General features: G+C 50.3%; 1 protein-coding gene and 1 long non-coding RNA gene across 2 annotated transcripts; both read left to right on the top strand.

Moving 5' to 3' along the window:
* The first annotated feature begins 340 nt into the window (after positions 1-340).
* Positions 341-2,106, top strand: LOC127298365 (uncharacterized). Its single transcript, XR_007849718.2, has 3 exons — positions 341-425; positions 1,245-1,341; positions 1,957-2,106. It is a non-coding gene; the product is annotated as an uncharacterized lncRNA (long non-coding RNA).
* A 4,257-nt stretch (positions 2,107-6,363) lies between these two features.
* On the top strand, positions 6,364-7,535 carry LOC127302762 (uncharacterized protein At1g76070). The gene has a single exon (XM_051333313.1). The coding sequence runs from the start codon at positions 6,500-6,502 to the stop codon at positions 7,352-7,354; it is 855 nt and encodes a 284-aa protein (XP_051189273.1). The 5' UTR covers positions 6,364-6,499; the 3' UTR covers positions 7,355-7,535.
* Positions 7,536-12,736: the final 5,201 nt, after the last annotated feature.

Consider the following 12,736-nt stretch of genomic DNA (forward strand, 5'->3'; position numbering starts at 1 on the left):
CAGCAACAACAACAACAGATCGACGAGCTCGGGGCAGCGGTAAGAGGATCTGGTTCTGGGAGCATCGACAGCCAAGAGGGGCTACCCGGCGGCGAGAAGGGCTAGCGAGGCAGGTCTTCGTCGGCGGGCAACTATTGGCCGCGGAAGGAGGCGCTGGCGCTGCTCAAGATCCGGCCCAAGGTGGACGCCGCGTTCCGAGAGGCCGCGCTCGCCTTGTTGTCCGTGGCGTTTGCCGCCGCGCGCACCAGCTCCTCATCGGAGGAAGGGTAGTGTCGGTAGACTGCGGCCGCCGCGCGGCACGTCAATCGGTATGGAAACACGCCGTACACGCTTGATACGATACAGTCAGTTGTGCCACCACCGGACGAGCACTGCGCGGGTCCGGTGATGGGCTAGCGACGGCTCACTCGGGAGGAAATCTCCAGGTAAGTTAAATCTCTTCAAAGTAGCCACCATGTAAATTCAGCTTGTACAGTTCTTCATTCTACTACTCGAGACCGACGTCTCCATCAATACATGTCTCAGTTGCATGAAATTTCTCATGTTATAATAGTAACTTTGCCCCAAGTCTGGATGTACTTTCTATGCTTTTTTTTGTATCTAAATGATGGAAAGATTAAGGTGTATTTCTCCTGATTTTGAATGTAATTAATTAAATTATAAAGCTATAGTGGCCGATCGGGATGTAGTTTATCAATTCTGGGATGTATAAATTATCAGAATTAGTTGCAAAATTCTGTATATAGGGTGTATTTTTTTACACACGAAATTTTTGATCACTTTTTTCAGAGGCGGTACTGAATAACCGTGAGATGTAAATTTAGGACAATAAATATATCTTGTTTCAAATGGTTACAGTGTTATTCTACACATTGGATGTACTTTTATTATCTTACCATAAGCTTTTACAATGGGTTTTTGCAATTTCTTCATGGATGTAACAAACCCATAAATCACTAGTATTAGATGTACCTTTTGCAAATAATTACTATGTACAACTTCTGCTACTGTATATGCATTTAAATATTTACTCGTACAATAGGTAGTTTGTAGGTTCTCTTTCTCACAAGATGTAAATGTGTTAGACTTAGAGAATACTAGCTCATGCCGCACTCTATTATCATTATTATTTTTGAAGCTTCCAATTCCATCCTCTGTGAAACGCTATCGTATTTTCTTGCCTTTCTCTGTTGTTTCTTCTAACCGGTGAGAAATTCCGTGGGCTGGGCTGTGCTGTCTTGCAGGGTCACCTTCTCGAGGATTGTCAAGAGGAAATCGACGGAAGACTTCTCTGGCGTGCCATACAACATGACTGCTGCTCAGCTGCCTCTTACCAACATGGTAACTAAACCGCTCCAAACACTTGATTCACGGTCTTGCACTCTATTACATCCTTGGTTTCCTTTATGCTTCAAGCTATCTTTTATGTGGGCTACTGATGCAAGGATGACACTAGTTGTAAGTACCATTGAGTTATCACTGCAGATTGCAAGCTTCTTTAGTGAGGAAGCCTGATGGTCATATGACTAGACAGTAACTAGCGTTGTATTTTTGTGAATTTTTTCCTCAATCATCGGCAGCTCAGCATGCTAGTTGCCTGGGGTCCGAAAATGTGGATTGAACCGGTAGCTGGGAACTATTTTGGATGGGTTTGGGTGGATTATTTTTGTAGTCTGGTTTGGCCTAGTATGCAACTTTTAGTTTGGTTTGGATTAGTTGGTACACATGTGTTCGTACAATTTAGGTTGGATTTGGTCTGGTTTTGAAAGCATTCCCAGCTGTACAGTAAGGGATCATCCGATTTTTTTGCTTCAACAGTAAGTAAACATGTGCATATGGATGTATTATTATGTCCTAATATGATGTACTTTTATATTCCTTGGTCAGATTAAACAGTAGGTTTCTTTCCTGAAGTTTTTATCTAACATGATGTATTTTCATGATTATATTGTGCAGGATGTATTATTATATCACAGGAAGTACTTTTGCATCCCTCGAAGTTTTGCTTCACATTAGACAGTATGTTTCTTTCCGGAACTTTTTTTTATTGAACATGATGTATGTTCTCATTAAAAATTGCATATGGGATGTATTATTCTAGTCATAGAATGCACTATTTTTATTCACAGAAGTTTTGGGTCAGATTAGATAGTAGTTTATTATTGATTTATTCTTGGTTCGACCTGATGTATTTTTTATTCTAATACATGTTATTCTTCCATCCCTTGATTAATTTTTTTGTTATCAAAACCACATCACTCTTTTCTATGGTATATGTAGTTTGCAAATGATGAATTGTATATGTAGTTTTCGATCTAAACTGCATTGTCGCACAACTATAAATGTAGTTGTTAATGGTCTGGAATGTATTTTTTTCAACACAATATTAACCCGCATATGTAATAACGCTGGCATATTTACGTGACAGGGAGAGGCATGGGTGAAGGGTACTTCTTGTTGATTACTTAGGGCCAAATTTTCATCTACGGGTTGCAAAGCAAGCGATGTGTTTTGTTGCATTAAAAGGACGATGGTGCAGTTGTATATACTCGGTATGATTTTTTTGTTTGTTTTGCCAACCGCATGTGTGAATGCATTCTTTACAAGATTTATAGTGTTCTTTCTGCCATGTACTAGCAACGCGCAGATAAGGCCTGAGACCGGGGGTAGGGATTTTACTCCAAATCGTGGGAAAGCTAAGCATCACGCTGGGTCAAGGAGAAAACGTGGGGGGACCAAACTTTCCTTTTTAGTAATACGTGGGGCAGACATGCCTGTTTCTTTCTATTTTTGGAAGGGGCACCGTGGAAGACTATATGGTGCCTGGGCACTGTGTAGCAACGTCCATCGATCAATCAGGCCCTCGACCCACAGTAACTCATCACGAAAGAGAAAAAAAAAAGCCCCGCAGGTCAAACCCTCCATTCATTAGGCATGTGCAGTGGTATTAGGTAAGACATGTTTTTTCTTAGTAATTCATGCCATGTACAATGCATTATTTTTTTATTGTCATTCCTTATAATAAATAAAAATTAATTATTTTTAGAAGAATATTGTGTGGCTAAGGAAAGACAAATCATACAATGATGAAAATAGTCTTCTCTTATTTTATAAGAGATCATCCCTTAGGCATGAAAAAACAATCTTCTCATTTTTCCTTCTCTCTTCTCCAACTGAGTATAAATCTTACATGCATGGTAAACGTAAGGGAAGTTTGATGTCTCCCCATTGTACATGCCCTTACCGGAGACGTTTTCACTGCATGTACCTCCAGGCCATTTCTTTGGCCTAACATCTGATCGAACATATGCTGCGTAATTAAAAACGAATTGAATCCCACAGCCACATCGAAGGAAATTTGCCCGCTATGATATAATATAGATATCATATAAAATATAGTTTGTCGTGTAACTAATGATGTTGATTTTGTAGTATGAATAATTGTTTTTTGTAAAAATTGATCAAACCTCAAATAATTTAACGTTTATAAACCTTATTCACTGAAACAGGGGTACTCCGTTTCGATGAATGAGGCACACACACACATTTTAAGACGGACTTGTACCAAAAGAATTGAGCAACAAAATCTTGATTATATTGTACGTAATTAGCAGCGTAGAATTTTATACCAACAATCTTCATATATTTTGAGTAATTCTCTTTATTTTTATTGAAATGGGGGGAGTAGTTCTTACCAGTGTGCACAGCAAGCTCAACAAACAATGGAACAAACACACGTTTTCATTGCCCCCAAGTCTAAAAAGAAGAAGTAGAGACCTACGCTCGATGACCCCATCTCATTTCCCAGAGTTGGAAGAGAACCATAAAGAGAAGGACGAGCCCCACAGGTCAAACCCACCATTCATTACGGGAGACGTTTTCTCCAGCGGTACGTGCGGCCTTTGTCCGTGGCGTGACATCTGATCGAACAGCGACGGCCGGCGGCGGAGGAAATTGGCCGCTGTCCCTAGCGGGCGTACGTACACACCGGAAAGGCCTGGACGGGTCGCTGCTAATTAATCAACGAATCGATCGCTACCTGCTTGCTCACCGTGCGTACGCCGTCCGGCCGGTCCGCCGCCGTCGTCCACCGCAACGCCACGCTAATTAGGAGCACGCATGAAAGCATCTTTCAGCGGACCGATCCAAAACAGGAAACCCATTCGACACGTTTGTGTCCGTTTGGTTGTCCCGCAGGCAGATTGTGTGTCGCGGTCCGGTCTGCGAGGCTAGCACGCGTAGTCAGACATTTTTGAATAAAGCTTACAAAGAGCGCGAAAATTTGGTAGAAATTTAATTTATTTAAACATAATTTACATAGAAAAAATACTAGTTTCAAGCGCCGCGGTCTTCTTCGCCGTGGCAGGGACCTCCGACCGTTGTGGCACATACTGCGGCGGCGGCTGCGGCACGTACTATGACGGAGTGGCTGGCAGCGTGTACTGCCGAGTGGGAAACACCATCTGGCCGTCCCACACGACCTGCGGCGGTGCATGCGGCGGCAGGTGGCAGCAAGGCAACGAGCTCCGCCACCATCGTCGTGAGTTCGACGATGTCCTCCAGCCTGAGCCAGGATCACTTGGCCTCCTCGTCGGCCCTGGACTACTCCAAGGCGGCGGGTGTGGCCGCATCCTCGTCGTAGTCGTCGGGGACAAGCACCTCCAGCTCGACAATGGTGGGAGACACCACGTCCTCCATCTCCTCGTTGTCCTCGTTTTCACCCTTGCTTTCTGGGGTGGCCTTGCCGGGCTGGAAATCCCGCTTAACGTGGATCGTACGGTGTGCCTCGTGCTCCCAGGCAAGGAAGGCCCGCCAGAAGTCTTCGTGTTGGTAGGCGTCATCGTACCGCAGCGCCGGCGGCAACCGCTTAATTCAGCGGCGCATCTCCTCGCGTAGTGCCTGCTGATTCGCAGGCGGAGGAGACATCGGAGCCTCTCCTTGTTCAGGTGCCACCCATCTGGTAGGGAGTGCCCTGCACCCACCGCCATTGCGCCTTCAGTAACGGCACTACCGCATGTTGCAGCTTGGTTGTTGCGGAGGAGGAAGTAGTGTTGTCGTCGCAACTTGTGGACCGACGAACTCCGTCGGATGTGGTGCTGCAGGCAGACGGCGGGCGTGCGCAGGGTTCCGCCGGGGCGGAGAATCCCAGCGGCGGACAAGGACCTCACCTAGCGGTCGTTGGCGGTCTTCTTCATCCACTTGGGTAGCTTCATCTCCGGCGAGGCAAAATCTGAGGAGTGGCAATGGCGCGGGGCGTGGGAGTGGGGGATAGAAGGCATGTGCAGCGACGATGAGTACCCATGGCCATCAGTATCAACATACACACATTTCCAGTGCCATCGACATCAATGCCGACGCAGGAGTTGATGCGGTGGGCGCAGTGGTTAGCAACGGTTTTTATTGTTGCCGCCGGTCAGCCTTATGTCGTCGGGTTGCTTTGAAGCGGGCCTGCGGCACGCGCTCTATCTGCGCCGACGCATCGATTTTCTAAATTTTGTGGGGCAATTGGTCGTGACGGACTGGTCGGTCCGTTTGGTTCGTCCGGCTTGGCTGAAGTGCGCGGCCGGTCTATCTGTGCGCGCGAACCACACGCGAGTACCAGATGAGTCGGTTCGCTTGAAATGCCACAAGGTGATGGCCAGACCAGATGGGCGCCCCCACCAGCAGGCATGGGGGTGTGATCCGGTCTCGGCCAAAACCAGGTCGTTTCATTCCATCATAGGAGGCCGCATAAAAAACGAACGAGAATACGACCACCTGACCCCGCCCGTTCAACCAAGGCAAGCACGGACTAGTCACAATGGAAGTATCGTAAGTAATATCATGCATGCTAAAGTTGGCAAAAAAACTGGCGCACCAATTAATAACAATTAATAAGGTGAGAGATATGTGTGTGGTATCATAATATAATACCGTATCATAGCACGTAAAACTAGAAAACTTAATACCAAATACATCATGTACACAAAATTGCATTAAGATTTTATAAAACATTAAATATAATGATACTATGATACTACTATATATGATAGTACTATACATTGTGATGGTAGTATCATAAACTAGTATCACGTGCATGATACTAGTGTATGATACTCCCCGGTCTAAGCAGAAACCATTGGCTGGAGCCCGGTTTCTCCGCGGTGATTAATGTAGCTAGCTGCGGCGCCGGCGCTCGCCCGGAAGGAACGGACCCCTGCTCCTGCTCCCACCCGTTTCGGGGCCTTTGACCACGCCTCGCACACGCGATCTGCTGCTGCGTCGTCACATCGTCATTTTAATTTAGAATTATTACTCACCAACCATCCCGCGCGTGGTATATAACCCCGGCCGGCCGAGTCAGATGGGACAAGCAAGGTCTGCAAAGGCGAGCCAGCGCCGGGCGATCCTTACCAGTCGGTGGAGCTGAGCGATCGACCATCGGCAACAGGAAGGCTAGACGAGCAAGCTATCCGTCACGTACGCGCGTTCACACTTCACACACGGTAGCAAGCCGGCGATGGAGAGGAAGCCGAGCAAGCACGCGAGGTCCCGGAGCGGCGCCGGCGCCGCCCTGGCGGCCTTCCTGCGGTCCACCGCGGCATCCTTCTCCTCCTCCACAACCAACTTCGCCGTCCGCGGGAAGTCGTCCTTCAACCACCGCAACGCCTTCTCGGGCCCCATGGTCTCCATCGTGCCGCCCGAGGCGCGCGGCGGCGGGAGGAGGAGGGGCAGTAAGAACCAGGGCGGCAGCGGCAGCGGGTACCGGACGCCCGAGGCCTCGTCGCCCAAGGTCTCCTGCATCGGCCAGATCAAGCGGAGCAAGTCCAGCAGCAAGGCCAGGAAGACCAAGAGCCGGAAAGCCGCGAAACCCGCCCCACTGGCGTGCGGGATGGACGGCGGCGCGTGCCCGCTCCCGCCGCGCCATCCGCTGCCAGCGACCTCCAGGCCCAGGACCTCGCTCGTGAGGCGGATGCTCTTCCGCCGCACCAGGTCGCGCTCCTCCTCGTCCTCGTCCTCCACCAAACCCAGCTGCGCAGCTACCCCCGACGGTTTCAAGGGGAGACGGAGCTCCGTGGCCGCGGCGCCCGCGCCAGCGGCGGGTGGCCTGGGCCAGATGAAGCGGTTCACGAGCGGCCGCGCGGCGCTGCAGGACTTCGACTGGACGACGGATGACGATGAGCAGGCGGAGCCGAGGGGCTCCGACGCGGACGCCGACGGGTACGACTCGTACGAGGACGACGGGTTCGTGGCGCACTCGGCGCCGCTGGTGCTCGGCGGCGGGGTGGTGGCGTCCGAGCCCAGGAAGGAGGTCAACCTCTGGCGCCGCCGCCCCATGTCGCCGCCCACCCCGCTGCAGCTCCCCTCCAAGTAGCTCTAGACTAGAGTGCAACAAACCGGCATGCGCATGCAGCCATGCAGGGTTTGCCGAATGTGCCTGTTCTTTCATCGGTTTGTACAGTCAGAATCTCGTAGGAATCACTAGTATAGATTTGCTTTTGTAAATGTGTGATCCTAGTCTTTACTCGAATGAATTCAGGATTTTGTTTTTGGAAGGGCACGAGTTAAAGGTCGAACAAACAAATGAAATATACTGCGGTTGCACCAAGGAAAACTTGATGTGGATTTGAAAAGGTTGGCCCGTCGATTTCAAGATTTTTTTTTTTGCGAGAATTTGCTATCGATTTCAAGATTTAATTAAAGTAGGTGAGCAGTGGGAGCACGTTAAGTGCGATAGTATCGCAGGAGCGCAAGTATGAACAAAATCATACTACTTTGACATACACGCATCTTTGCTTGGACATATTCCTAGCTACCTCGTGTGCATATCCATTTCAATGGCTTAATCGTCCGGCGTCGTCTTATTTTTTACCCACATGAAAAACTATGTCTAACCAGCCTCCAGTTTTGAAAAAAAATATTGACTTGTTCGTGAATCGTGATGTGTGATGGCCGAACTGTCAAACATGATAAATATGGTGTCACTCTCTCTACTATGGCTGGTCGCGCTCCCTCCCGTTAATCTGCACCATTTTTCTGGGCACGTTTTGTCTAGAAAGCCTGATTAATCAAGGATAGCGAGCAATTTGATGAATATAAAAGAAGCCGTGTTCACGAAGATCGACAGAGAGCGCCTGCGCGGAACAAAATCGCGCACCAAACACATGCATTTTTTTTCATTGCGAATCAAACACACGCATAATTAATTCACGCATGTGTTGGGGCTACAACAGCGCTCCGGATTTCACCTCTCATTTATTTTCCTTTTGGTATGGATATGGAGTTTATTTCTCATTAGTGTTAGTTGATTGCATTTTCAACTTGAGAATAAGATAAGCTCCCTGTTCCCGCAAAAAAAATAGTGTAGCACTCTCAAAAGCAAAAGCAATTGACTGAGGAAAAAAAATATCCAAAAAGTTATTGTAGCTTGCTCTTATGCCTCTTCTACCTGATTTTAATTCAACCTTTTGAGAATAAAATAGCTGGCTTTTCCCGCAAAAAGAGTTTTAGAAAAATCGCGTAGCACTTCAAAACAAAGGCGAATTGAAGAAGAAATAAAGGCTCAAAAAAACATTAGCTTAGATCGATTCACTAACTGAATAGAGGCCCAGTCAGCTAGATATGCAAACTAGGCCGCATCTTCACATCCGGCCCTAGTCCAAGGCTTCTAAGTACGTAGTACAGTAGTATATACTGTGACCTAAACCTGACGAATATCACTAGAAAAAGACCAACTTTTACAAAAAAAAATTGCCCCAAACTTCGTAGAATATAACAACACATGTCCTGCTTTCCCTGCGACAACCACGCCCGCGTGCCCCCGCGACCAGTACGCTCGCGCGCCTCGTACGTCCGCGCTTCCCTGCGACGAGTACGACCGCGCGCCAGGAGCGAGCCGCGTACGTCCGCGCGTCCGCCAGGAGCGAGCCCGAGCGCATCGCGCGACAAAAAAACACCCGCCACATGCACACCTATAGATTTAGGTCATCTCCAGCAGCGCGACGCATTTTGATGTCCGTGAGCGTCCGTTTGCGTCGTGCTGCGGACGCAGAAATGACCGTTTTTGTCCGCGCGTCCATTTGCGTCTGGGGTCTGCTCCAGCGGGGCGACGCATTTAATTTTTTTTCATTTCTTCCCTCTTCTCCATTTAAACATAGTTTCAAATATAACATTTTAAAACATGATTTTACACAAACTAACACATAGTTAGGCACATGGTTTACACAAACTAACACATAGTTTGAACCATGGTTGACACAAATATAAAATTTAAAAAAATAGAAGCCAGTTGTGTTGATTTCCGTATGTTGCTGCCAAGGAAGAACATTGGAGGGCACACCCAATCACCCAAACTGGAAAATCCAGCGGGAGGAGACGGTGCCCTTGTTGGTTCTACCGAGGAAGAACAGACAGAGACCTTCACTACTGGCTTCGTCTGGCCTATAGCCAGATTCGCTGCAAAGAAATAACACTCGACGTTCTAACTATCGATGTCGGAGCCGGAGTCGTCGGTGTGGTAGTGCCTGCGGCAGGCTGTGTCGTCGAACACCTTGACGATCATCTCGCCGTCCTCCTCGTAGAGGAAGGTGAGCTGGCAGCCAGGCTCGAGGTCGAGGTCACGGGCGAACTTGTCCCACCCCTTGTGCAGGTACATCTTGCCCTGCCCGTCGAACAGGACCTCCACGGTCCAGCGGCAGAAGTTGCAGCTGGCCTCCCGTAGCTGCAAGTGCGCCGGCTCGACGCCGTCGACGAACTCGGCGAACTTGTCCGGTAGCCGCTTGATGGCGAGTGGGTCGTCGTCGATGTGGAGGAGGAACTCGAAGCAGCGCTCCTCCTGCGAGGACGAGGAGGGCGCAGGCGACGGCGAGCGTGGGGCCGTAGCTGCTCCACCACGGCGGCCCCTGCCCCGGCCACGGGGGGCTCCCAGGGCCGCGGCCTCGACCGCCTCGCCGGCCACCAGGACCGGCCATGGACTTCCTCGCGGGCTTGGCTGCGTCGCAGGAACACCTAGGCGGCGCTACGGTCGAGCTTTGTGGCGGCTAGCTAGGGTTTATTTGGAGGAGTGGATGAGGAAGAAAAACGCGCGCCCCCTTTATATAGGCCGGCGGCATGCGGTAGCCGCGGGACGCGTGGCGTCGCCATTAACCTGGTGGGCGGAGGTCGGCGGCCGCTCGGCAGCCGAGGCATCGTCGCCATTAGTGGCACAGTGTCCCGAAGCGATGCAGCGACGCAGCTTTGCAGTCGCTGGGGCGTCTGAGAAGACGCATCGATGCAGGGTCGCTGCCAGGCGGGCCAGCCGAAACGATGCAGCGACGCAGCTTTGCAGTCGCTGGCGCGTTTGAGAAGACGCATCGACGCAGGGTCGCTGCCAGGCGGGCCAGCCGAAACGTCCGCCAGACACGAGCGGACGTTTCCGGACGTCCGCCGAAACGCAAACCTGGCGCATATTTGGGCCAGGTTTCCGTCGCGGCGGACAACCCGGTCACTTTGCGTCGCCCCGCTGGAACAGGCCCCAGACGCATTTCCGGTCACGGAGGACGAAAACGGTCGCTCAGCGACCGTTTGCGTCGCGCCGCTGGAGATGCCCTTAGAGCATCTCCTACAGTCACGCTAAATCTTGGTGCTGTAAAAGCGCTTTCCAGCGCGCTCTATTCATATTTTGCGGTACATATTCACCTCCAGCAGAAGCTCTATCCAACGCTATATCTTGGAGCTGTAAAAATATGTAGTTGTTTCTGCGCGCGACGTTATACCGCGCGCTCTTTCCGGTGCGGTAGATATAGCGCTTTTGACCCAAGCTGTATTTTACAGCACCGGATAGAGTGCCTGTTGGAGCATTATTTTGCGCCCGCGCGCTAAACTAGCTACTTTTTTGGATACAACGCTGGATAGAGCGCCTGTTGGAGATGCTCTTAGGGCATCTCCGGCGGTGCGACGCAAACGGACGTTAAGCGACCGTTTGTGTCCGTCGTGACCGAAAATGCGTATGGCACCACCTCCAGCGGCGCAACACACCAGGTTTGCGTCTCTGCGGACGCTGAGCGGACGCACAAAGTGTCCGCTCGGTCCTCGCACGGGCCTGCCTGGCAGGGACATGCTTCGTCTTCCGCGGCATTACTTGTGGGCCGCGTTAATGGCGCTGATACGTCTCCAACGTATCGATAATTTCTTATGTTCCATGCTTGTTTTATGACAATACCTACATGTTTTGTTCACACTTTATGATGATTTTATGCGTTTTCTGGAACTAACCTATTGACGAGATGCCAAAGTGCCAGTTCCTGTTTTCTGCTGTTTTTGGTTTCAGAAATCCTAGTAAGGAAATATTCTCGGAATTGGATGAAATCAACGCCCAGCATCTTAGAATTTCACGAAGCTTCCAGAACACCCGAGAGAGACCAGAGGAGGGCCCTGTGGGCCCCAGATGATAGGCCGGCGCGGCCAGGGTGTGGGCCGCGCCCCCCTAGTGTGTCACCGCCTCGTCGACCCTCCGACTCCGCCTCTTCGCCTATATAAAGGTCCCTGACCTAAAACATCGAGACGGAAAAACCACGGTACGAGAAACCTTCCAGAGCCGTCGCCATCGCGAAGCCAAGATCTGATGTAAGGGTTGTAGGATAACGTTGCATAGAAAACAAAAAATTTCCTACCGTGAACACGCAATCCAAGCCAAGATGCAATCTAGAAGATGGGAGCAACGAGGGGATGAACGAGACTAACCCTTGAAGAGATTCCAAAGCCTACAAGAGGAGGCTCTTGTTGCTGCGGTAGACGTTCACTTGCCGCTTGCAAAAGCGCGTAGAAGATCTTGATCACGATCGGTTCCGGCGCCACGAACGGGCAGCACCTCCGTACTCGGTCACACGTTCGGTTGTTGATGAAGACGACGTCCACCTCCCCGTTCCAGCGGGCAGCGGAAGTAGTAGCTCCTCTTGAATCCGACAGCACGACGGCGTGGTGTCGGTGGCGGTGAAGAAGTCCGGCGGAGCTTCGCTAAGCTACGCGGGAGATATGGAGGAGAGGGGGGCGGCTAGGGTTTGGGAGGGGGTGGCCGGCCGGCGGCCAGCTTGTGGTCTTGGGGTGGCCGGCCCCCTCCCTTGGCCCCTCATTATATAGGTGGATCCCCAAGTGTTGGTGTCCAAGTCTTCGAATAAGACCCGAACCAAAACCTTCCATAAGAGGGGAAACCTAGCCCAATTAGGACTCCCACCAAAAGGTGGGATTTCCACCTCCCATGTGGGGGGGTGGCCGGCCCCCTATGGAGGAGTCCACTTGGGACTCCTCCCCATCTAGGGTTGGCCGGCCATGGAGGTGGAGTCCCATGTGGACTCCACCTTCCTTGGTGGTTTCTTCCGGACTTTTCTAGAACCTTCTAGAACCTTCCATAGAACCTTCCGCGACATTTTATTTCACATAAAATGACATCCTATATATGAATCTTATTCTCCGGACCATTCCGGAACTCCTCGTGATGTCCGGGATCTCATCCGGGACTCCGAACAAATATTCGAACTCCATTCCATATTCAAGTACTACCATTTCAACATCCAACTTTAAGTGTGTCACCCTACGGTTCGTGAACTATGCGGACATGGTTGAGTACTCACTCCGACCAATAACCAATAGCGGGATCTGGAGATCCATAATGGCTCCCACATATTCAACGATGACTTTAGTGATCGAATGAACCATTTACATACGTTACCAATTCCCTTTGTCTCGCGATATTTTACTTGTCCGAGGTTTGATCTTCGGT

Source organism: Lolium perenne, chromosome 5 (assembly GCF_019359855.2).
Source record: "Lolium perenne isolate Kyuss_39 chromosome 5, Kyuss_2.0, whole genome shotgun sequence".
In the NCBI taxonomy this organism is placed as follows: domain Eukaryota; kingdom Viridiplantae; phylum Streptophyta; class Magnoliopsida; order Poales; family Poaceae; genus Lolium; species Lolium perenne.